General features: G+C 37.0%; 1 protein-coding gene across 3 annotated transcripts in view; it reads right to left on the bottom strand.

The window, feature by feature from the left end:
* TRIM36 (tripartite motif containing 36) overlaps positions 1 to 26192 on the bottom strand; it is a 98233-nt gene that overhangs the window by 46184 nt on the left and 25857 nt on the right. For 2 of the 3 annotated variants that reach the window (XM_043978625.1, XM_043978623.1), the window contains exons 1-2: positions 25055 to 25299; positions 21630 to 21867 (exon numbers count right to left, since the gene is read on the bottom strand). In XM_043978625.1, the coding sequence (XP_043834560.1) occupies positions 21630 to 21867; positions 25055 to 25081 (265 nt within the window). In that variant the 5' untranslated portion in view covers positions 25082 to 25299. Of the gene's footprint in view, positions 1 to 21629; positions 21868 to 25054; positions 25300 to 26192 lie in introns of those variants that run through there. The other variant, XM_043978624.1, reaches the window with a different exon arrangement.

Consider the following 26192-nt stretch of genomic DNA (forward strand, 5'->3'; position numbering starts at 1 on the left):
CCAAAAGTTTTAAAGCTGAAGATGGGGGATTAGAGACAGCCGCCCAGCTAAACTCTCCCAATATTCCCCTCCAAAAAACTTTAAAGTAATGCCTCAAATCAAATTTTGGAATGGAAGAGTCAACAAAAAGTCAGGGTGAGGTATTTTTCTGGCCTCAGAAAACTTAAGACATCAGTAGAAGTCTGTTTCACTGGAGTGTAGACCTGATCAGAGCCCATATACATAGCACTGCTAACAGCAACAGCAGCAGCAGTTCTTAGCCCAGAAACAATAAGGGGGTTAGACAACAGGTCAGAAAGAGATTACAGGCTGGCACTGAACATAGCTTGAACTGATTGGCAAGTCTACTGCTCATATGCAGTTCTGGGTCACAGTTCCATGGCAGAAAGGAGCACTAGGGGTTGGTCACAAGGGAACAGGGGCCCTTCCTTGGTTAAAACCAGAGCAGAGGGGGCGGCTAGGTGGCGCAGTGGATAAAGCACCGGCCCTGGATTCAGGAGGACCTGAGTTCAAATCCTGCCTCAGACACTTGACACTTACTAGCTGTGTGACCCCGGGCAAGTCACTTAACCCCCATTGCCCTGCAAAAAAAAAGGAAAAAAAAGAAAAAAAAAAAACCAGAGCAGAGAGTAGGAAAACAGTGACCATACCTCTCCTAGAATCATACCATATTGGAAGCACCCCAAATTTGCAGAATTCCAGAACTAGCCCTGAAAACTGCAGCATGAAAAAGCCTGAAACATGAGACAGAACCTCCCCCACCCAAGGTGAACAGAGCCCAACTTTAACATAAAGTTAAAAGTCCAAGAAATAGGCTAAAAAAATAAGCAAAAAACAACAACAAAAAAACCTAACCTTAAAAAGTTACTACGGTGACAGGGAAGATCAAAACACAAACTCAGAAGACAACAATGTGAAAACAGCTATCCAAAAAGCCTCAAAGAAAAATGCTAATTGTACAGAAGTTCAACAAGAATCCCTGAAGAGCTAAAGAAAGAAAGAAGAGTGTTAGAGGGAAAAACTTGGAAAAGAAATGAGTTAAGAAATGAGCAGCAAGGGGGGAAAAAAGGGGGGCAGCTAAGTGGCATAGTGGATAAAGCACCAGCCCTGGATTCAGGAGTACCTGAGTTCAAATCCGGCCTCAGACACTTGACATTTACTAGCTATGTGACCCTGGGCAAATCACTTAACCCCCATTGGCCCAGAAAAAAAGAAAAGAAAAAGAGAAAAAGAAATGAGCAGCAAGCTCACTGAGGTAAACATGGAAAGATTTGCATGAAATAATGAAGAGTGAAAAGAATAGAACCAAGAAAACAGAATGTTGTATATAGTAACAGCAATACTATTCAAAGAATAATTGTGAATGACTAAGCAAATCAACTACAAAGGACCTATGAAGGAAGATGGTACCCACCTCCAGAGAAAACCAATAAACAGAAGTATGCACAGTATGGTTTTATATGTGTGTGTAGATAGATAGGTAGGTAGGTAGATAGGTATTATCAAATGGTGGCCTTCTCTAGTTCAGGGTGAGAAAAGAGGGAGGGATAAAGTTCAGAACTTAAAATGTAACAAAAACAGAATTTGCTTAATGTTAAAGAAGCACAAAAACACACCAAAGAAAAGAGCTCCTTGAAAAGCAGAATAGGGTCAAATGAAAAAAGGAGGTACAAAAGCTCACTTGAATTACTTCAAAATTAGAATTGGTCAAGTGGAAACTAATGAGATGACAAGAAACAATAAAACAAAGTTAAAAGAATGAAAAAATAGAAGAAAATGTAAAATAGTTCATCAGTTCACCTGGAAAAAAGATCAAAAAGAAATAATGTAAGAATTATTAGACTAGGAGCAGCTAGGTGGCGCAGTGGACAGAGCACTGGCCCTGGATTCTAGAAGATCTGAGTTCAAATCTGGCCTCAGACACTTGATACTTACTAACAGTGTGACCCTGGGCAAGTCACTTAACCCCAACTGCCTCACCAAAAAGAAAAAAGAATTATTAGACTACCTGAAAGCCATGATCAAAGAAAGAGACCAGCCATCATATTCCAAGAAATTATCAAGGAAAACTATCCCAATACCTTAGATCCTGAAGGTAAAATAGAAATTAAAAGAATCCAGACTTCAGGGGGCAGAGCAAAGATGGCAGAGGAAAGACATTAAACGCACAGAGCTCCTGGCACAATTACCCCCAAAATTGCCATAAAACAACCCCTAGAGCAACAAAACCCACAAAAGGATGGGATGAGATTATTTCCCAGCCAAAGACAGTTTAGAGGGGGCCATGCTTGGCTGCAAACAGAGTCCAACCCCATGATTGGGCCAACACAGTCCCCAGGCAGGCTGCGCCAAAGAAACCTACTCCTGAGCCTCCAAATCAGCTGCAGTGCCAGTGTCTTCTGGAACTAAGTTTACAGTCAGGTGAAAGGGCTGAACGGCTGGCCAGGGGGTGGGGGGTGGGGGGGTGTCTGCAGGACCTAAGGAGGAATTTGGCTATCCCACCCCAGCAGAGAACCAGGAAGAAATCTTGAGCAGGAGGCCCAGGTCAGGGAGAGGCACAGGCTCATCAGAGCTAAGAACCATAATACAAAAAGTTTTGCTGGCTGGTTAATTAGCAAGTTGACTTGAGGTTATCTTCATATCAGAGAAGAGGCCAGGTGAGAGGAAAACCTGCCCTTCCTCAAACCAAAACACCTGGGACCCTCTGAAGCCTGGGACAGTGTAGCTTAGAAGTAGGTCCATCACTATAAGAGGGAGTTAAAAGTCAAGTAAAAGACAGGCAAGATGAGCAAGCAAAGAAAGTTGAGAACTATAGAAAATGTCTTTAGCAACAAGGAAGATCGAGGTGAACCATCAGAAGAGGATAGCAACCTCAGGGCCCCTACATCCAAAACATCCAAGAAAAATATGAATTGGTCTCAGGCCATGGAAGAGCTCAAAAGGGACTTTGAAGAGAAAGTAGGAGAGATAGAAGGAAGATTTAGAGATATGGAAGAAAGAATGGAAAGAGAAATGAGAGTGATACAGGAAAGTCATAAGAAAAAAGTCAACATCTTGAAAAGCCAAATGGAAAAGGAGATACAAAAGCTATCAGAAGAAAATAATTGCCTAAGAACCAGGATTGAACAAATGGAAGCTAGTGACTTTAGGAGAAACCAAGACAAAGTAAAGCAAATCCAAATGAATAAAAAAAAAATAGAGTGCAATATGAAATATCTCCTTGGATAAACAGCTGACCTGGAAAATAGATCCAGGAGAGATCATTTGAAAATCAATGGACGGGGGGCAGCTAGGTGGCACAGTGGATAGAGCACTGGCCCTGGAGTCAGGAGTACCTGAGTTCAAATCCAGCCTCAGACACTTAACACTTACTAGCTGTGTGACCCTGGGCAAGTCACTTAACCCCAATTGCCTCACTAAAAAAAAAAAAAAAAGAAAGAAAAAAAAGAAAATCAATGGACTACCTGAAAACCATGACCAAAATAAGAGTTTAGACATAATCTTCCAAGAAATTGTCAGTGTGTAATTACAGTTGCTCTTCCCCAACTCAATCAGCCCAGATCAATCTCCAGGTGAACCCGAGTTCCATTATCTTGACACATCAGGGAAAATTGCCCTGATATTCTAGAAACAGAAAGTAAAATAGAAATTGAAAGAATCCACCAATCACCTCCTGAGATACCAAAAGGTAAACCTCCAGGAATATTATAGCCAAATTCCAGGGCTCCCAGGTCAAGGAGAAAGTACTGCAAGCAGCTAGAAAAAAGGAATTCAAATACTGTGGAGCTTCAATAAGGATAAAGCAAGATCTAGCAGCTTCTACATTAAAGGACCGAAGAGCATGGAATATGATATTCCAGAGCGCAAAGGAACCGGGACTATAGCCAAAAATCACCTACCCAGCAAAAGTGAGTATAATCTTTCAGGGAGATAAATGGATGAAAAAGAGGACTTTCAGGCATTTGTGATGAAAAGACCTGAACTAAATAGAAAATCTGACTTTCAAATACAAGACCAGAGAGAAGCATAAAAAGGTAAACAGGAAAAAGAAATCATGAGGGAATTAAAAGATTAAACTGTTTACATTCCTACATGGGAAGATAATACTTCAAACTCCTAAAAACTTTCTCAGTAAGAAATTCACAGAGGACACAAGTCTGAACTGAATATGAAGAGATGATATCTGTAAAGCATTTATTTTTTGTTTATCCTTGTTTTTTGTGGGGTTGGCAGGGTGGGGCGGCTTATGTCTGGGGTCATATTTGAGCTCGGGGCCTCCTGGGTCCAGGGCTGGTGCTTTGTCCACTGGGCCACCTAGCTGACCCATGATGACATCTTTAAAATAAAGTTAAGGAGTAAGAGGAATGCACTGGAAGAAAGGGAAAGGGGGAGGTAGACTGGGGAAAAGGAGCTAACATAAAAGAAACAAGAAAAAGCTCATGGAGGGGAGGGGAAGAGGGGGAAGGAATTGGGGAGTGAATGAGCCTCACTATCATCAGAACTGGCTCAAAGATGGAATAACATACATACTCAGGTGGGTATAGTAATATATTTTGCCCTGAGGGAAAGTGAGAGGGGAAGGAGATAAGGAGGGGAGGGGAGAATGGAAGGAAGGAAGGGCAGATTGGGTGAGGAAGCAGTAAAAAGCAAAACACTTTCAAGGAAGGTGAAGATTCTGCATAACTGCACATGTATGACATATTTATTTGCTTGATTTCAGAGGGAGGGTTGAGGAGGGAAGGAGGAAGAAAATTTAGAACACAGAATTAGCCCAAAGACCTTGGCTCAAGGAGGGAGTAACATACACACCCAACTGGGAGGAGTAATCTATCTAACCTTGCAGGGAAGTAGGAGGGGAAGAGGATAAGGAGGGAAGGATGAAAGAAGGGAGGGCAGAGTGGGGGAGGGGGCAATCAGAAGCAAAACACTTTTGAGGAGGAATAGGATAAAAGAAGATAGAAAATAGAGTAAATATCATGGGAAGGGAATAGGATGGAGGAAAATAGTTATGATGATTGATTATAATGGCAAAATGTATGGTACCTACTTTGTTGAGCTATTGTAAAGAAAATTCTTTGTCAAGTTTAAAGTACTATAAAAAGGTTATAATGAACTTATGCTATCAGAAAAACCTGGAAAAACCTAAATGAACTGAGGCAAAGTGAAATGTACTGTATATAAAAGAACGGCAATAGTGTAAGATGATCTGCTGGGAAGGACATGGTTATTTTCAGCAATACAATGATCCAATACAACTGAAGGACTTATGAAAATTGCAATCCACCTACAGAAAAAGAATTGATGGTATCTGAAAACAAATTGAAGCATAAATTTTTTTTGACAGTTCCTTAATCTTGGTGAAAGGGCTGAAGTTTTGTTTTTATCTGTTTTATCTCACAACCTGGCTAATGTGGAGATGTTTTCCATTACTATTCATGTATAACTTAGATTGAATTGTTTGAGTTCTTGCAGGTGGGGATGGGAAGGGTGGGAGGAAGAGAAGTTGGAACACAAGGTTTTTTTAAAAATTGATGTCAAAATTTGTTTTTACATGTAATTTGGAAAATAAAATTCTAAACAGAAAAAAATCCATCAATCACTTCCTGAAAGAGATCCCAAAATGGAATATGATAGCCAAATCCAGAGCTTCCAGGTCAAAAGAGAAAATACTTCAAGTAGCCAAAAAGAAACAGTTCAAATATGGAACTACAGTCAGGGTTACACAAGATTTAGCATCTTCCATGTTAATGGAGTAGAGGGCTTGAAATATGATATTCAAGAAGGCAAAGGAGCTAAGATTACAAACACAAATAACTTAACCAGTAAAATTGAGTATAATCCTTGGGGGGGGGGAAATGGATATTTAATGAAATAAAGGACTTTCCAGCATTTCTGATTAAAAGACTGGAGCTAAATAGAAAATCTGACTTTCAAATATGACTCAAGAGAAGAATAAAATGGTAAACATTAAAGAGGAATCAAAAGAATTTCAATAAAGTTAAACTGTTTATATTCCTATCTGGGAAGATGATACATGTAACTCCTAAGAACTTTATCAGTATTGGGGTACTTAAAAGTTTACATAGACAGAGAGCATGGGTGTGAATCGTGTTGGCATGTTCTCAAAACCTGAAGTGCTGAAAAAGAAGGATGTACTGAGAGAAGAAAGAAGGGAGAGAGGAGAATAGAGAAAATTCTGTAACATAAAAGAGGCACACAGTGAAGGGGAAAATAGGGTTAGGGGCTGGCAGGTAATGTTTGAACCTTACTCTCTTTGGAATTAGTTCAAAGAAAGAAGAATTAATGTATGTGTATATATATATAAACACACATACATATACACATACATATACATGTATATACACATAGACAGACAGAAAGACATACACACACAGAGTTGTGTATAGAAATGTTAACTTACCCAGTAGGGAAACAAGAGGGGAAAAGGATAAGAAAAAGCAGAGGAGATGATAAAAGTGAGGACAAATTAAGGGATGTAATGGTTAGACACAAAACAGATTCTTGAAGAGGGACAGAATAAAAAGAAAGAGAGAAGAAACAGAAGAAAATGTCATGGAGGAAAATACAGTTAGTAATCATAACTGTAAATGTAAATGGGATGATCTCACCCAGAAAACAGAAGCAGATAGCAGAATGGATTAGAAACCAGAATCCAACACATGTTGGATTTATGAAGGACACACTTGAAACAAAGCTTTCAAGATATATAATCTCATCTTTGTGTTCCTAATTCTGGTCAGGTTGGGAATGGGAAGAAGGAGATCCTTTCCCAATCTGAAGAAATGTATAACATTGTGAATTAAAGACTGAATTTGCAAAATGCACATTTGGTATGCATCTCCAAACTATGATGGAAATGTAATCTGAATGTTTTTCTCATATAAACCAAATACCCCTCTATCACTGTCGGTCCCCCGGAGAGTAACAGATTTATTGTTTTAGTGCAACGGAATAGAAGTGATTTCACCAAGTAAAGAACAAACAGGACACATATCAATTAAAAATTGTATCTCCAATGAAGTCCAAAAACAGAGATCAAACATTATCTCTGTGTATCTTCTGTGAATTATTTAAACAGAAACTGAATGCCTACATTACTTAGAAGCCAAGTAATCTAAAAGGAATTAGAACAGATGGTGCATTTGCAAGCTCTTAAAAAAACGAATTGGAGGTGGCAGGTTAGGTGGTGCACTGGATAAAGCACAGGACCTGGATTCAGGAGGACCTGAGTTCAAAATCCAGCCTCAGACACTTGACACTTAGCAAGTCACTTAGCCCTCATTGCCCCTCAAAAAAAAAGAAAAAAGAAAAAAGAAAAAGTTTTACCTGACAAAATGAAAAGCTATCTGTAAACCTTGCAATTTCAATTCTGATCAGGGAGAAGCAAAAATTTTGCAGTTAATTGGTATTGTATAAGAAAACCTGTGCTATTTTGCAAAGGGGGAAAGTCAGTGAAGGAAACCAATTCTAAGGATAGGCTTGGGATTTGATTGGGAAAAATCATGAGAGACTAAGGAAGTAATAAAGGTAAGTGAAGTGTTAAATCAAGACTGTGGAAAGAAAGGTTTGAAAAGATAAGAGGCGTGTGGGAAGATTTCCATGCCTGTAAATTGTGAACAATTATTTGTAGAAATGCCTGTTAAAATTTGCTGTGAGATTTCTCAGGATCTAAGATTTATTTTACCCATTCAGATATTCTTGCTGATATGGAAAAATAGTTATAATCATGTAGAATGATTTAAAATCCACAGTATTTTTCCAGATACAACATTTACCAAGGGAAGAATACTTGCACATGAAATAATTTTAGCATAACATACTAAAATTCTGTATTTGAAATATATATTCATAATTTCATTACCATGTAACAGAGATTATGTTTACAATATCCATGTTTCAGAAGAGCCAAACAGACCCCCAAAGTGGGGAGCAATACAACACTGGCATATTAAGTTTTTGTGGCAGATTTACTGAAGGTAGTAGTAAGGTTTATAATTTAAAATGTTGCCAGTGAATGAACCTTGGCAAAATTGAGATTCTTTATAGTACAGACTATAACTGATTTGATTTAAGTTTATCCTAAACCTAACTGTAATGCAGCCTCATTTAAAGCGAAATGCTTTTTTCCTATTAGGACAAATGTGATATTTGGCCCTCTTGAAGTAAATAAGACATTAATGGAAAATACACTTAAAATTTGGCATTAAGGCAAAATATTTAGAGACTGTAAGAATAAGACTCAACAAGCATAATTCGATCAAAATTACTCTATTGGTCTTCACTTACCTTCACTACTTCCTCAATCCCTCATGATTTTTTCCCAAACATATCCCAAGCTTATCCTTAGAACTAGTTTCCTTCACTGAATCTCTCCTTTGCAAATTAGCACAAATTTTCTTAAGCCCAATTAAATACAAAACTTTTACTTTTCCCTGATCAAATTGGTAGACGATTAAATTATTTTTAAAAGAGAATTAAAACATGTATTTAACTGGATTAATGTTATTTGACCATTAGTGACTGTCATACCTATGTTTTTAAAAATCCATGATACTGTTTTCCATATTAGTATTATGCATGATTTCTTGCATTTTGATTTTTGGGAAACCATGGTATAAGAAATGCTGTTAATAGTTTGATGCATATCATTAGAAAATTAACTCCTGTTTTGATCTGAATGTTGTGAAATTAGGAATCTGAGCTATTTATTTGGGCATACTTTGCCATAAAAAGCATAATAACAATGTTGGGGAAAATACAAAAGACCTTATAAATTTTCATTATCTGTAAAGTTCTTTAGGGATCTGTCAGGTTTTCTAGATCTTCAGTCTTGGCAAGGTCATAAACTTTTATTAGCTCTGTGAAAGAAGGAGCTATAAGAATGTATGTGACTAAGGTAAGCCTTGTAAATTCTAAAATAGTGAATCTGTTTATCAAGAAACTGAGATTCCCCTCCCCAACACAAACACAGTCAAAATGTCAGATAACTAACATATTTGCTTATAGTATAAGTGATTTATATAATGAATAATAGTCTGACTACTGATTATGAAAATCATGAAATTGCCCCTAGAGTAGTATGTATTAAAATTACAATTTTGAACCAACAAACCCGTTTTAAAGATTTTTCTTGTTTTACCCTTAAGTTACTGTGAAATGCAGTAAATATCCAGGCTAACAGAAGCTAGTATCTTTCAAGGATATGAGTGAACTCATATATTCACTTTATATATAAAACTCAAGAATGTGATTTTTTTCTTAATTTCAGATGATTAATTTTTACATCAGGATGTGTTTAATTAAACTAGAGAAGTAAAATTACTAAATTCTTTTGGAAACACATTATATGTACTTAATAAGTACTGAAGATAAATGTATTATTCACTGTTACTGCAACAAGAAAATCAACTATATTCTGCTCTAAACTGTAAGAAGAATATACTAAATGAGATAGAATTGTAATTTTATTTGCTGTGTTTTGAATTCAGATATAACTATTCAAATTATTGTTGAGCCAGCAAGCCACCATTCAAGGGAAACACCATGAGCTACTCTCAAAAGAAGTGTGATTCAAACAACATAATAGGGCAGGAAGCATTCAATGAGGTTTTTAAAGCATTAACTTGACATTCTGGAAAAACAATAGATATTTCAATCAAATACTGTCATTCTCTAATAGCAATATGTGTGTGTGTGTGTGTGTGTGTGTGTGTGTGTGTGTGTGTATGTATTTGATGAGGCAATTGGGGTTAAGTGACTTGCCCAGGGTCACACAGCTAGTAAGTGTTAAGTGTCTGAGGCTGGATTTGAACTCAGGTCCTCCTGAATCCAGGGCCAGTGCTCTATCCACTGCGCCACCTAGCTGCCCCTAATAGCAATATATTTTTGTGGTTTTACAAATAAAAACAGAAAATTCAGTAATTCCCCAGTCTAATGGGATACATGGAAGTAAATTCTCTGTTAATTACTCATTAGATATTGCTGCTTGCCCTAATTAAATGGCCAAAGATCACTCCCCCTCCTCTTAGTATATGTGGCTGGCTATACTTCATGCAAAATTGTTAGATCCATATTGAACAATCCAATCAGATCTATAGTGTTAAAAACAATAGGTTTTTACAGTCACAAAATACTAAATCACTTACCTTTAGAAAAAGGTTTGACTCAATTTGTTGAAATTCATACATTAAATGGACTGGTTGTCCAAAGTATTTCAATATATCTAAAATGGTTAAATGGATGCAGAATTTTTAAAAAGTCTTCAGTATGGCCTACTTGCTTAATTAAAATCCAGTTGTCAAATTAGGATATCATTGGAAAGTTATGAATAATAAAGAATAGGTTTTAATATTATAGCTAAATTTTTACTAAAACTTTTAAAATATTGGTTCTTATTTTGGGAGCTCTTCAATGGAAGGCTGACATTTCTTATGTGTATGTGTCTATGTGTATGCATACACACATATACACATATATAAATGTAAAAAAAAAAAAAACCACACGAGAAAAAGGAAGCGAATTGAATACAGACCCAAAAGTAGCTGAACGATTGTTACACTTAATTTACTTAGAATTAAAAGAAGACTTATGGTATAAAATTACTTTTAACAGCAAAAAATGAAAAATGTATTTTCTTCTTTTACCATAGGATATCCTTATTATATATGTATTCACTATCACAAGAAAAAAATGAAAACTAATAAAAAAATTAGAACTTGAAAATTTAATATCATTGACCTTTAAGTCTATTTTAGATTCATTTTGTTTGTCCACTTTCTAAATAATTTTGAAGATTAATGCACTAGTATTTAGGAACTTTGAACAGAGAGAAGAATTTAATTTACATCTACATACAAGGCTATATTAAACATATAAAGCAATATCGTTTTTCTACCTCTCCACCCCAAAGGCCTTCATTGTAATGCTATAAAACACTGAGTAGAAAGGAAGCTTGGTTTAGAATTTAATTTCAAAGAGAAGATTCACAACTGGTTTACAAAAAACAAAGCAGTAGTTATATCCTATGCACAATGCAATTTTTTATTTAACAGCCAGAAATGTGTTATTTCTTTGTACAAATAGCAGTCAACACTGCTCCTGACCACTTAACAAGCTATCTTAGGTTTCAGAAATAGTCATTGTTTGTATAGTTAGACACCTCAATCTTTCCCAAAGGCCCTCCCATATTGCAATTCCCAACTGTCACAATCATTGACAATTTGCTAGTTAGTCAGATCAAACTTTCAGAACTGTTTCAATTTACATTTCTTTCATATGGGAAAAGTTCTTCACATGGCTGTTAACAGTGTGTAACGTTTTTGAAAACTATTCACATATTTTGAGCACTTATCCATTAGGAAATGGCTCTTGGTCTTACATATTTCTGTTAATTTCTTATCTATCTTGGATATCAGATGACTCTTGCCTTAGTCACAGATTCCCTTCTTTTCTTAACTGTACTGATTATATTCCTACAAAAGCTTTATAGCTTCATTTAATCAAAATTATATAGTTTATATTTTGTGATCCTCTCTTAAGAATCTTTCTCTTGGCCATACTTATAAAAGATGCCATCATCCATTTTCCTCCCATTTTAAAAAATAATTTAACCTTTTATATCCTTAGATCACTTGTACATTTTGAACCTACTGTAGTACATGATGTAAAATGTTGGTATAAACCTATTTGAAGACAAATTTCTTTCCAGTTTTTTCCCCCCACAATTTAAATAGGCAATTCTTCCTCAAGTAGTTTATATTCTTGAATTTAGAGAATACTGGATTATGAGCTTAACTGTTTCTAGTTCTTGATTATCTAGTCTGTTTAACAAATCTGGTTTCCTATATTTTAACCAGAACCAAATATTTAATGACTAATACTTGGTAATATAACTTTAGTTCTGCGAGTTCAATTTCCCCTTCATTCCCACTTTTTTCCATTATTTCCAATACTTCATGTTTTCTAGGCCTTTTGTTCCTCCAAATGAATACAGCTATTATTTTAACAAGTTCTAAAAAGTAATACCTCAGAAGTTACTATATCAATTTAGACAGTAGCATCATTTTAAGGGGCACCCAACCATGGGCAATTAATATTCTTCCAAATTATTTTTAAAAGAATGCCTTATAATTGTAGAAGTCTCAAGTATGAATTATTAGAGAGATTCCAATATATTTTATGCATTTTATATTTCTTCCTGATTTCGTTAATATAATAGACATATACTGACTATTTTGTGTATTTATTTTGTATCCTATTTTACTGAAGTGATTAACTGTCTCAACTTCATTGATGATTATCTTTAGTTTTCTAAGAAAGACATCTACAACTAAAGATAATTTCATCCCTCTTTACCACTGCCCATGGCTTTAATTTCTTTTGTGTGTGTGTTTGTGTGTGGGTGTGGGTGGGTGGGTGGGTGTCTTATTGCTATCACTAGTACATCTATAACTGTCAAATAAAAATGGGAGACACATCTTTGCTTTCCCTATATTTAATGAGAAAATTTCTAGTGCATTATTACAAATAATTTTAGGGGTTTGTTTTATATCTATATATCTATATATATATATATACATATATATATATATATACTTTTTATTATATTGAAAATGGCCTACACCTATTCTTAGAATGAGCATTATATTTTTTCAAAAGCCTCATGTTTTAATGTAATCAATCATATTAATTTTATTCCTCATGTTGAACTATCACTGCATTCCTGGCATAATTTCAACCTAGTCATAGTGAATAGTTTAATACATTGTTATCTTTTTTTGCTAATTTAAAATTTTCACATAAATATTTATTATTTATATTAACTAATAGTTCTCTTTCTCTGCTTTATCTCTTCTGGATTTAGGTACTGGAACTATATTTGTGCCATTAAAATGAGTTCAATAGATCCTTTTTTTAATTATTCAGGGGGCAGCTAGATGGTGCAGTGGTTAAAGCGCTGGCCCTGGATTCAGGAGGACCTGAGTTCAAATCCGGCCTCCTGGGCAAATCACTTAACCCCCATTGCCCCGACAAAAAAAACAAAACAAACAAAAAAACATAATTAAATTATTCAGAATATTCTGTGTAGCACTTCTCTGTAAATTAATGTGGACCAACAATTTTCTTGTTTGATCATTCCTCTACAATTTGTTCATTTTCATTCTCTGAGATTAGGTTAAGATCTCTGTTACATTCTGTCAATTTGTCTAATTTGTATTTTTCTAGGTAATGTTTCTTTCCTTCAGAATCTCAGGTTAGCTAGCAAATAATTGCATATAGTAGATGCTTGATCATTTTATTTTTTTATTTTCTATGAATTTATCTTGTTCACTTTGGAAATGATTTTCCTCTTTTTGTGACTGCTTAAGTTTTACTGATTTTTTTAAAAGTTTTTCCATACACTAGTTTTTATTTTTAATCACTTGAATAGTCTTTTTTCTTTTACATTCTGTTTCTCTTCTAAATTTAAAAATTTCTTCTGTGTTTCTTTTGAGTTTTTAATGTGTTAACTAAAGATTTTAGTTGCACTCTCAGTTTATCAATCTCTTTATTTTGCTAATTATTTCTGAAGACATAATTTTGGGGCGGCTAGGTGGCGCAGTGGATAAAGCAAGGGCCCTGGATTCAGGAGTACCTGAGTTCAAATTTGGCCTCAGACACTTGACACTTACTAGCTGTGTGACCCTGGGCAAGTCACCATTGCCCCGCAAAAAAAAAAAAAAAGACATAATTTTTCCTCTCTTAGTTAAGTTTGGTATGTTATTATTTTCATAATAATTGTTCAGATGTTTGATTATTTCTATTATTTGTATTTTAACTTGCTTATTATTTAGGATGTCATTATAAGTCTCCATTAATGATCTATATCTTTTATTTGTGTTTCCTTTATTAGTATTTTATTATTATACCCATAAAGAATATATTTAATATTTCTTCTTTTATAATTGTTTAATGTTCTGATCATAAAGATTAACACTTGATACTGAGAATATGCATTCTATCTGAATCTATTTGTATCAAAAGACACCATAAGTCTTTCAAATCTAAAATCTAACTTTTCCTATAGTTTATTCAGTTCTATATATTCCTTTTTATATCCATTAGATTTTTCCAGTTCTAAAAAGAACATTAAAGTTTTCTATAATTATGTTACTAGCTATCTCTATCTGCAATTCAGTCAAATGCTCCTTTATGATTTTAGATACTATGTTATTTGATACATTCACATTTAACACTGACATTGTCTCATTGACCATGGTAGCCCTAAGTCCAATGTCATTTCCCTTTTTTCCACTGTAGTCTCATTGCATGATTGCAATTCCTGCTTTTTTGGTAAAATCATAATTTCATCCCGTATTTCTTTTTTTATGCTTCTTTTATGCAATATGTTGTTGGGTTTCAGCTATTCTGATATTGTCTTTCATTTTATTTGATTGTTTAATCCATTTAAAGTTAATATTGTCAAGGTTTTTGTTTTCATGCAAAGATCATACCTTTGTCACTGCTTAATTTATTTTTTCCCTCGTAAACAAAAACTTAAGTTTTTACATCACTAAGTCACATCACATTATTTTCTTTCTATGGTTCTATGTCTATCCCTTCCCCCACTACCACTCTAGGCTGCCACTGTGGGCCCATATATACCCTCTTATGAAATAGATGCAACCCCTAGCTCAGAGAAATGGTCTATTTTTTTTATTATTCCCAGGGGAAACCCATTATAAGTTCCCTGTCTAATACCACAAACATATGCACACCTACCTCCAATACTTCTACTGAGACCTGCCTTCTACCCAGCTACCACCATTCCCACAAACTTTGTTTTATGCGGAGAAGAGATACTAAAAAGTCTCTATGTAAACTAAACTGTGAATGTGAGGGAACCCATACATGCATTTATTTTTCTAAATGGTATAATGTGTGCCCATATCATACTAAAGAAAAGGAGGAGATGAAAAAGAATGAAAGATCATTGTGAATCTAACCCTACACTACGGGGAAAAAAAAAAAAGTCTAACGCATATGTCCCATTGATAATGGATTAGTAAGCATTATATGTTTTGTTGATCACTCTCCTACTACTGGCACCCCCAAAAAAGACATATTTATTTTGCATGTATTCTATATATCATTTTGTATGTACATGGTGACTCCCCTGACAGAATTTAAGCTTGCTGAAGGCAAGAACTATTTCCTTTTTTTTTTTTTTTTGTCTTTATATTTCCAGCACTTGATACTGTGCCTGGCAATTGGCAAGTGCTTAATAAATACTTGTTGAATGATCTAAAACTATGAAATAAAACAATCTAAGGCATAGGAAATGGACTTGTGATTTAAACTGCCACAAGGAACTCCTAATGAGGAAAACCCCTCTAGCAATCTAAGTCAGCACCTTCTCTGCAACTTAGTTTTAGAAAAGTTGCCTAGAACAATTATTGGTTAAATGGCTTGACCAGTCACATAGCCCGTTTGGCTGTTTGCCAGTTTGCCAGAGACAGGACTTAAACTCAAATTTTCCTGTCTCCAGCATCAGCTTTTCTATGTACTATGCCAGAGAAATAGTAATACCCCAGCCAGATGTTTTTTTGCTTGGCATGTGCATATGCCTGTGTGCACATACACAGCATAAACAAAATTATAGTATGAATACATAAGTATTTCTAAGTAGCCAACCCAAGCACTTTAAAAATATAACTATAACTCAGCATTGTTTAATCATTTAAATATGTCTTTTAAAGACTTAAAAAAAGTTTTAGCTGTCTATAATGTTCTATAATTCATTTTTATAACCCAAGCTAGTTTGCCCCAATAAATCTGAATCAGTGAAACTAAAGTATTGATAATTTTCCAATTTAAAATTTTGAAAATAGTTTTCAAATATTTGCCCCATAGGAAAAAAGCCTAGGAGACATAAAAGATGCCCGAGTTTTAGAGAAAGAAAATAATAAATAGTATTCCATAATAAGAAGCTTCAAAATTAATGACACATTGTACATTGTACCTACCTAGTAAATCCACATGAGAAAAACTAAACTTTGAAAGTTAAATAAATTCTCAATACTTTGGCCTTTGTGTTTCCCACCCCATGATCTAAGAGCAAAATTCTACAACTAGTTTTTCTAAACTTACCAAAGATATTGTTCAATGTACTCATCTCCTTGAAAAAGGTTCCAAATCTCCCATCATAAGATAAATGGACAAAAACTAGATAAATCAGTTGCTGGAGCACTAAAGGTACAAAAATAACTGTTCTAATGAATGCAGATACAGCATAAGACTCTAGCAGCCTTTTTTTTTTTTTTTTTTTTTTTTTGAGATATTTTATTTTTTCCGTTACATGTAAAGATAGTTCTCAACTTTTGTTTATACATGCTTTACAATTTCAGATTTTTCTCCCTCCCTCCCTCCCCTCCCTCCCCCCTCCCCTAGACAGCAGGTAATCTGATATAGGTTATATCTATATATATCTATACATATACATATAGATATATATATACACACACATATATATACACATAATAACATTAATCCTATTTCTGCATTAATCCTGTTACAAGAGAAAGAATCAGAGCAGTGATGCAAAACCTCAAAATAGAAAAAAAAACAACAGCACCCAAAACAAAAGAAATAATATGGTTCAATCAGCATCTATACTCCACAGTTCTTTCTTTCTTTTTTTTTCTTGGATTTGGAGATCCTCTTCTATCATGAGTTCCCTGGAACTCTTCTGTACCATTGCATTGGTGAGAAGAATATAGTCCATCACAGTAGGTCAACACTCAATGTTGATGATACTGTGTACAATGTTCTTCTGGTTCTCTAGCAGCCTTTTTTAAAAAAGACTATGTTCTGGGGCAGCTAGATGGCATAGTGGATAAACCACTGGCCCTGGATTCAGGAGGACCTGAGTTCAAAGCTAGCCTCAGACACTTGACACTAGCTGTGTGACCCTGGGCAAATCACTTAACCTTCATTGTCCCTCAAAACAAAACAAAAACAAAACAAAAAAGACTTTGTTCCAAAGGCCTACTTAAAGCTGAAGTTAGCTCAGTGAGTCACTTTAAGGCCAGGCCACCCCCTAGAAAATCTATACACTTTTTTAGTGTAGGGAAAATTCTAACATTAGCATGAAGTGCACGTCTAAGATTGCCACAGGCCTCCATATTAAACAAGGTTTCCTCCTAAGATTAACAAAGCTGGTGAAAACTCAAAGAAAATTCTAGAAATACTCAAGCCATACAAGGCCCCTGTCAATCCTGAAACAGGACCCTTATGAAGGAGGGTGAAATGCAGAGACTGTTCGAATAAGAATTCAACTCTTAAGAGACCCTCCAGGTTGTAGGGACTTGAAATCAGCCTCTAGGTCTGTTTGCTCATTTATAAAATGAAGGAGTTGAACAAGATCAGTTTATTTTCTACAATATATTCCACAGAACACTGATATTCCACATGATGTGAAATAAGATTTCATAAGAAAAAAATCTAAGGCTAATGAATTTTCCCCTGTAATATATTAAATATAAATATCTATAAAATATTTATGTGATTTAACTATTTATAGGTTATTTTATTATGTTCTAAAATACCCCTAATACCCTTTTATCCTGGGATTATTTCATATCTACCTTCATATCCCCTAGACCGGCATTTATGAATTACATCAACATATTTTAGTCCCAAATATGTTCTGTGAACAAATCAATTTGGAAAATATTAGACTAGATAATCTTCAACGTTATGACTATATAAGCTCTTTCTTTACTCTATATTCTATTCAAGCTCTAAGACTTTACGAGTTTAGTAGCAATACCGATACTTAGGCTACATTATAGTGAGCACTTTAATAGACCCTCCAATATCGACTTCAGGAGGCTGCTAAGCAAACACAATTAACTGTTCATGGTTGGCACACCATCTGACAACTATACCACCTGAAACCCTCTAAGCACAAGATATCTGTTCAATAAATTTGATGTGCTATGTTTCATTGAAATGCTGTTTTTGCAAATGTTATGTAGTGTCTTCCAAACAATCCCCTTGATGACAGAGATGGTTCCATTCACTTAAGGCAAAATACATTTGGTACTTAAAATGCTTTGCACGAGGTAGACATTCATTAATTCACTTAAACATTTCTTAAATGTCTCAAATATATAAAGCAACATACTAGGTACTGAACATCAAAGATAAAAAATAATCATTTCTGGCTTAAAAGAACTTATATTTATGTCACTAAATGATTGGAATTTTCCTGTTTTATTCCATAATTATACACCCTTTGTTCAAAAACATTCATAAGAGCAGTTGGATAAGTTCTGAAAAATAACAAAACTATTAAGAGATATGATTATTTCATGTTAATCACGAATGAAAGTTAACAGACTTAACATTGAAGAGCTAAGTTAAATATGTTGAGAGGTCTACATAAAGTAAATCTAGGTAGAAAATGAAGAGTTAATATCTATTTTTTTTTTTTTGGTGAGGCAATTGGGGTTAAGTGACTTGCCCAGGGTCATACAGCTAGTAAGTGTCAAGTGTTTGAGGCCGGACTTGAACTCAGGTCCTCCTGAATCCAGGGTCAGTGCATTATCCATTGCACCACCTAGCTGCCCAAGAGTTAATATCTAACTAGAATCATGACTGGTAGCACAAGCTAAAAAATTTGAGTATCTCAATATTCCTATTCCTTCAACCTCTAAAGATGGTTCAACTTCCGTAGTCACAGAAAATTAAGGGCCTCAAACCAGTCTATCAAGATTTACCAGTAAAGCACTAAGTCATGCCTAATAGATCTCCAAATTGGTTTCTGCTACTGCTACCCTTCTCTCCTTTTTCTAAGAATTCCTAACAGAAATGAAAGCACAGTAGAAAATAGTACTACTTAATAGTTTTTAATGTCAGCAAAGTCTTTCTAACTGTTCCCCATCCATCTTAAGTATTCAGGAAAATAAAAAATAGCTTCTTCTCACAAAAAGGTTGGTAATGAATTAGAGCTACACTGAATATATACATATATATTTACTTCTCATTTATATATAATATATTATGGGTATGTATGTATAGGTATACATACAAATTTATTTCCTGTTACAAGAGTTTTAAATATAAAATAAGTGTGTACCATAGATATCTACTTTAAGTACTATTTTTTGTGAAATTTTTATTGATTTGCATGTTTGAAGATTACTTTAGCTGATATAAAAGTGACAAATACAGATTTTGTAGTGCCCACTATGTGCCACCACACTTTACAAACATGGTTTCATTTGATCCTCACAACCATCTTCAGAAGTAGGTCCTACATTACCCCCATTTTACAGTTGAAGAAACAGACTAACAGAGGTTAAGTGATCTGCCCAATGTCACACAAAGCATGTGAGTCTGACTCAATCTTCTCTACTACCTAACTGCCCATGATATCTTGTACTACTCTGGTGCATTTATCTTCCTTTTGTGCCAGTGTAAATCTTAACTCCCTGCTAGGTCATAAATAATCTGAGGGCAGTAAATGTCCCTTATTTGTTTGTATAACTCTAGCAGTTAGCAGAGTACACTGTGCATTGTACATACTTAATGTTTGGTGAATTTAATTTTTTTTTTTTATGTTTTTGGTGAGGCAATTGGGGTTAAGTGACTTGCCCAGGGTCACACAGCTAGTAAGTGTTAAGTGTCTGAGGCCGGATTTGAACTCAGGTACTCCTGAATCAAGGGCTGGTGCTTTATCCACTGCGCCATCTAGCTGCCCCGTGAATTTAAAAATATGCAGAATATATTCAGTAAGCCAGTTGTCATTCACACCTTTAACTAATTTTAAAATACCCTTCACTTTCTGTTATAATAGTATAAGAGCACACTCAAAAGCCATTCTTGGTTACTGGATAGGTGAAGGTTGATGATGTATTAATCATGGGTAAAGATTGTTGCTGCTGTTGTTCAGTTGTTTCAGTCATATCTGACTCTTCATGATATCATTTGGGGTTTTATTGGCAAAGATACTGGAGTGATTTGCCATTTTCTTTCCTAGCTCATCTTACAGAGGCAGAGAGAGTTAAGAGATTTGCCCAGGGTCACCCAGATAGTGTCTGAGGCTAGATTCAAACTTAGGAAGATGAGTCACCCTGACTCCAGGCTTGACACTCTATCCATTCCCACCACCTAGCTGTCCCGGGTAAAGAATACAAGCATAAAAATACTTCACCAAAAAAAAAGTCCTATATGACAAGGAGCCACACAAAAGAAGAGAGCTACTACCTTTCCATTGGAAACCTGCTTATTTTGCAATTAACAAAACAAGTAACACCCCCTTGTTAAAATTTTTGTTTGGAGTAAAGAATTTTAATCTAAACAACCTTCAAAGAGCAGTTAGGGCTGACTGTGATAACATGCTGAACCTTCAAGCAAGGCTCAAAGGAAAAGCACTATAGGCAAGTTCCCCAAAGTATGCTATTTACTGGTGACCTGCCAAGCCCATACGGAACCTTTGGCATCCTCTTCTTCACAAATATTCACCTCTGTGTTAGGTAATCTGACATTGATTCCACTTCTACAGGAATCTCCTATTTTTCCTGCAAAGAACAATCACTGCTTTTTGGACTTCTGTATTTCTTGATTGCAGGCCTGACCGAAATCAGCCTAAGAAAGGTAACCCCACCTCCTGACATGAACCAATCATTGGATTATGGTTCAATGTGCCTTTTCTACTGTGGCATGCACACTAAAAGTAGCTAATATATTTTTTCCTCACTCATCTCAGTTTTCATAAGATCCAGAAATAAAATTTTATATGTGTGTGAATGCATTAGTGATACAGGGATCAAATTTATGGCATAAGTTTTTGAACTACTGTTCTTGCAAAAATATAGCAAGATGGCATGGTTCAGTAGCAGATGAAGCTGATCTTCCTGGAAATTAGAAAGACCTCTATTCAAATTTCACCTCTGTTACATACAATCTATGTGAACTTGGGCAAGTCATTTAAGTACTTAAGAGTTCTATGCAACTCTAAAACTATATGCTGCAGATATGTCACCAACCTGCATTAGTAGAGGGAGTTTACTGACACAGGTATTTCCTATGCCAATGAAATCACAGGTCAAGTCCCTATCCCTACACAAAAATAAAATGGGATTAAGTTAATGGGGAGAAAGTAATCAATGGGAATTGATCATACTAAAGATTTACAGCCTTCAAAAAGCCTTCAAAACTTGCAATAACCCAACTATGTAGTTGATCCTATGTATTCTCAGCATTTATTTACAGATCAAAAAAATTATGATTTTCTCTTGTAGAAGCTCCTGTTTCTATTTACCTTTACTTCCAAATATATTATAAAAGATCAAATCTCATAAATATATTTATTTTCCCCAATTTTATAAACCACCTGTCCCAAAGACCTTAGTAGAGTGCTTTGTAAAAAGTAGTGCTCAATATGAATTAAATGAATGGAGAGCATTTATAAATTAACATTCTAAAGGGGAAAAATCCTTTAACAACTACATTATTCATTTGGTTACAATAGTCAAATATGATGAAATGCAAATTTCCTATCTATTACCTTTTAACATATGTCAGAACAGAAAAGCTAAATGTACAAATATTCTAGCACATACCTGTTCTGTTAATTCTGTCAATTTTATCCATACTAGGAGACTGGACCCGAAGCCGAGGGCTACTTTGACAGGAGTTCTCCGATGCCACATCATTAAATGAATCATCAATTGTCAGTAAAAGAAGTTCTTTAACACATTTATGACAGATGCTGTGCTGACAGGGAAGGATCAACGGATGGGTAAATAGCTCCTTGCATGCTGGGCAGATGAGCTCTCGTTCAATATTCTTAATAGTAACCTTGAAGGAAGAGAAAGAATTCAGAAACAAAAAAGTACTTAGCTGTAGATAGATGTTAACATATAGCACATACATTTACATAGACACACATGTGCATGTGCATATATACACATTTGAATAAAAACCTGTTACATACCTATTTCAGATATATTTCCATAAAAATCACCAAGGAACATAATTTTCAAAAACAAACTGGCTCTTCCTCTCTATCATGAGCAACTTTACATCCCAAGACTCACAAATAAAAGGGCATACAATATGGTAAATGAGGCAAAGGCAGGTAATGTTGAAGGACTGAGTAGACAGTGATAAAAATAAATCAGCAACATTACCAGGAATATATATTGGGGTAGATTACACCACAATCTAAATTCCAATAAATTGCCAATAAACTATAAAGCTAATACTACTCTGCATGGCTTTGGGGAAAACTGTTTTTAAAAGTTTTCAAAAAACTTGAGATTATAAACCTATTCATTATGAACAGTACTATGAATAAACTATTCTTCTTTACACTATATTCAGCATCTCTAAGACTGCCAAACACTTAGCATGACAATATTCCACATCCATTAAAATATTTAAGGACCTTTCTTTTAAATTTATTTATATGGTTGAACTCTGTAATTACACATGTTTGAGACCTAGAACTGTGTCCAATGTTTTACATGTTGTATATTACTAAAGTATAGTAAAAATTACTATATTTTTTAAGTATTCTGGGCAGCTAGGTGGAGCAGTGGATAGAGAACGAGCCCTGGATTTAGGAGGACCTAAATTCAAATCCAGCCTCAGACATTCAACACTTACTAGCTGTGTGACCTTGGGCAAGTCACTTAACCCTCATTATCCCACCAAAAAAAAAAAATTAAATTGCCCCACAAAATCAATAACAAATATTAAAGTATTAGCACTAATAACCTCCTTAGTGTTTATTTTTCAAAGATGTACCCCCAAAACAACACATGTTACCCTTCTGGAACTGGATAGTGTTATAACTAGTAATTTACTAATGAGTAGCACAATCACCTGGATCCTGATTTTCAATAAATATTTTCAATGTATTGCATTTTCATGTCATCTGGATGTTAAATAAAGTCCATCTCCACTGCATATGGAGTATGGAGGTATAATTAGGCCTCAAAACATTCTCAATAATTGTTTTGATTTCCTCAAAATATTTTGGAATGTTGTTTTATGCTTTAAAACCCAGAATATAAACAGTTTATCACACACATATATATCATACAATATATTTCAACTCCCTTCAACTTTTCTAGTAGAGTCAATGATATGAATTTGAATTCTTTCTCATGATGGTCAAAAGAACCTACATTTAGGGGGACAGCTAGGTGGCGCAGTGGATAAAGCAAGGGCCCTGGATTCAGGAGGACCTGAGTTCAAATGTGACCTCAGACACTTGACACTTACTAGCTGTGTGACCCTAGGCAAGTCACTTAACCCCCATTGCACTGCAAAAAAAAAAAAAAAAAATCCTACATTTAAAGCAGTAAGGGAACTTAAAGTCCATCTAGTCCAAGAAGAGGCAAACTAAAGGCATAAAGCCAAATCCAGTTTCTGCCCCTGTGAGCTAAGAATTGTTTTTAATTTTAAAAATATAATAACGCTTTATTTTAAAAAGTAAAAAGCATTATTGGCTTATGCACCTTACAAAAATCAGGGCATTGTTCAACCCCTTCATTTTACAGAGGAGGAAACTGAGATCCAAAGAGGTTAAGTAACTTATCCCAAATAAAACAATGTTATCCAAGGGGAAAAGTCTTGTCCCAATTGCAGATCTGACACAACAAATTATTGTCATAATGCAGCCTGCTGCTTAAGTGACAAGAAATGTGGTGTAGTTATTACCTCAATTTGTTAATTTCCTGTTTGACTCAATTTGACATCCCCCAATAGGCATCGAGGTAGAGTAATGGACGGAGCCCTGAGCCTGAACAAGTCAATTAACATTTGCCTCAGTTTCCTCATCTGTTGTGGTTTAGTCGTTTTCCAGTCGTGTCTGATTCTCCCTGAGTTGAACCTCATTTGGGGGTTTTCTTGGCAAAGAAAATGGAGGGATTTGCCATTTCCTTCTCCAGCTCCTTTTACAGATGAGGAAACTGAGGCAAACCGGGTTAAGTGACTTGCCTAGGGTCACACAGCTAGGAAGTGTCTGAGGCCAGATTTGCCCTCAAAAAGATGAGTCATCCTGACTCCAGGCCCAGCAGCATTCTATCGACTAGGTCCGTTTCTGTAAAATGGGAATAATAATAGCCCCTAACTCCCAAAATTGTCGTGAGGATCAAATGGGATAAGAATTCTAAAGCCTAGCACATAGCAGATAAGTTAGTCATTATTACTCTCATCAACATCATCATTATTATGAACCAACTTCAGCAGTCGAGTAATAAAAACTTTCACCCTGGCGCCTGTGTCAGCTCAAGTAGCTGGGGCCAAACATTTGGACAGAATGGGCGGTGGTAAGTTCTAGCAGAAATTTGAGCAGAATGAGTTTGCATGAAGCCTTCAATAAAACGCACCCAAAGCAGCTATTACACAGGCAAGCAAACACAGAGCAGGTGCGATCTGACAACATCCGCGTTTCCTGGAATTAACTCAGCCGGCTAATATTGCTCGCAAAAAGCCAAACAAAACCAAACCATCACGGATTTCTTTATTTAAAGGTGCCCAAGTACAGAAGACGGCCCCGAATCCCCTTCCAACGAAAAACAAGGGATCCACGCCCCGGCCCCGCGGGGGGCCCCGAGCAGGCCCCAACCCCCCCCCCCCGCACCGCACCCCCGGGGCTCCGTCCCCGGCGCCGCTGGCTCCGTCTGTCCCTTCGTCCTCGCTGTCGCCTAGAAGAGGGAACCTCGGGCTTCGGCCGCCGGGACGCGAGCCCGGCCACAAAGCAGGAGGTCCGGCTGCCGCCCGCCCCCGCCCGAGGGCGTGGTGGAGCGAGCGAGGACCGGCGCTGGGGACGCCTCTGCCCGGGAGACGAAGGGAAGCGACCGGGTCCGCGATGGGCACCGGAGGGGGCTACGGGAAAAGCGGCGTCTGTCTCCGGGCTCGGCTGGACACGCCGGGCGTCCCCAGCGAGGCCGCCCCCCCAGAGGTGTGAGGTGGGAGCGCTCCTCCCTTCAAGCACGTAGGCGGCCATGGCTTCCACAGAAAGCGGCGTACTCACCAGCGACTCGACACAATCTCCCTCCATCGCCGACCCTCAGCTGGGTGTCATGAAGGGAGGTGGCGCCGGGCTAGAGGAGCGGTGCCAGACGGGGAAAGGTTTCGCGCGTGGAAGTCGAAGCCCGGAGCGCGAAGCTAAACACGCGTGGACCGAGAAGAAGAGCCAGACCCCGGGGGCTGGGCCGGGGGTGTGGGGGGAAGAGGGCGAGGCCCGGTAACCGAGCTCGTACTCGGTCAGTCAAAGGTGTGGGGAGGCGGGGACAGGCTGGGGAGTGGGTGAGTCCGGAGTGACGCAGATGGGGCGGGGGGTGGGAGGTGGGAGAGGGCAGCGGGGAAGAAAGGGAAGTGGAGCAGCCGCCGGAGCGCAGAGCTCGAAGCTATGCTCCGGGGGTCTGGCTCCCAGCTAGAGCCCCAGCTCTGGGTGATGACTACAGCTTGTTGCTAACTGCTACTCCTGCGCCCGAAGGGGGCGGGGGCGAGGGAGAAGGAGCTTGGGATGGCCGACCGGGGGAGGGGCTGGGAGAGGGGGGTGGGGCAAGCTCTCCAGTCGCCATGGCAACCGGCACCCCACCGCATAATGGGGGCGGGGCCACTCAAAGCCTGGTTTAGTCCCGGGAGGGAACTACCCCCCTTGTGAAGAGAACTGAGGGAAGGAGGATGAGAGGGAAGTCTGGTTTAGCGTCTCCCTCCTTTTCCCCCAAGAGTATTTATTTTAGGGCATTTCCCCCTTCCTCGTGCAAAGCCAACAGAAGGAAGTGAGGAAGGGACGGCTACAGATGCGAAGCTTCGGGATTTCCCCCTCTCCCATGTTCCTTATGTTGGGAATACGGATCCTTTCCGGAGCTTGGAGCTGTCCATCAGGACTAATACAAGCGGTAGCCCTTAGTCTAATATCTTACATCCACAAAGACCGCTCCTCCCCTCCCTTAGGCCAGCCATCCTCTCTCTGTCTGTCGGAAACCAGTTTCTTATACCAAGTCCACTGGCCCTCCCACAAAGGTCCACAATGCTTCTTCAGTGTATAAGGAAGAATCAGGTAGACTAGTAGAAAGATCAAATCAGAGAATCCAACACCACCATTTCTGACCCTCCTTTCCTCACCAAGGATAGACCCCATTTTCTGTATCTTATATCTTTTC

The sequence above is a fragment of the Dromiciops gliroides genome, chromosome 1, assembly GCF_019393635.1.
Source record: "Dromiciops gliroides isolate mDroGli1 chromosome 1, mDroGli1.pri, whole genome shotgun sequence".
Classification (NCBI taxonomy): Eukaryota; Metazoa; Chordata; class Mammalia; order Microbiotheria; family Microbiotheriidae; genus Dromiciops; species Dromiciops gliroides.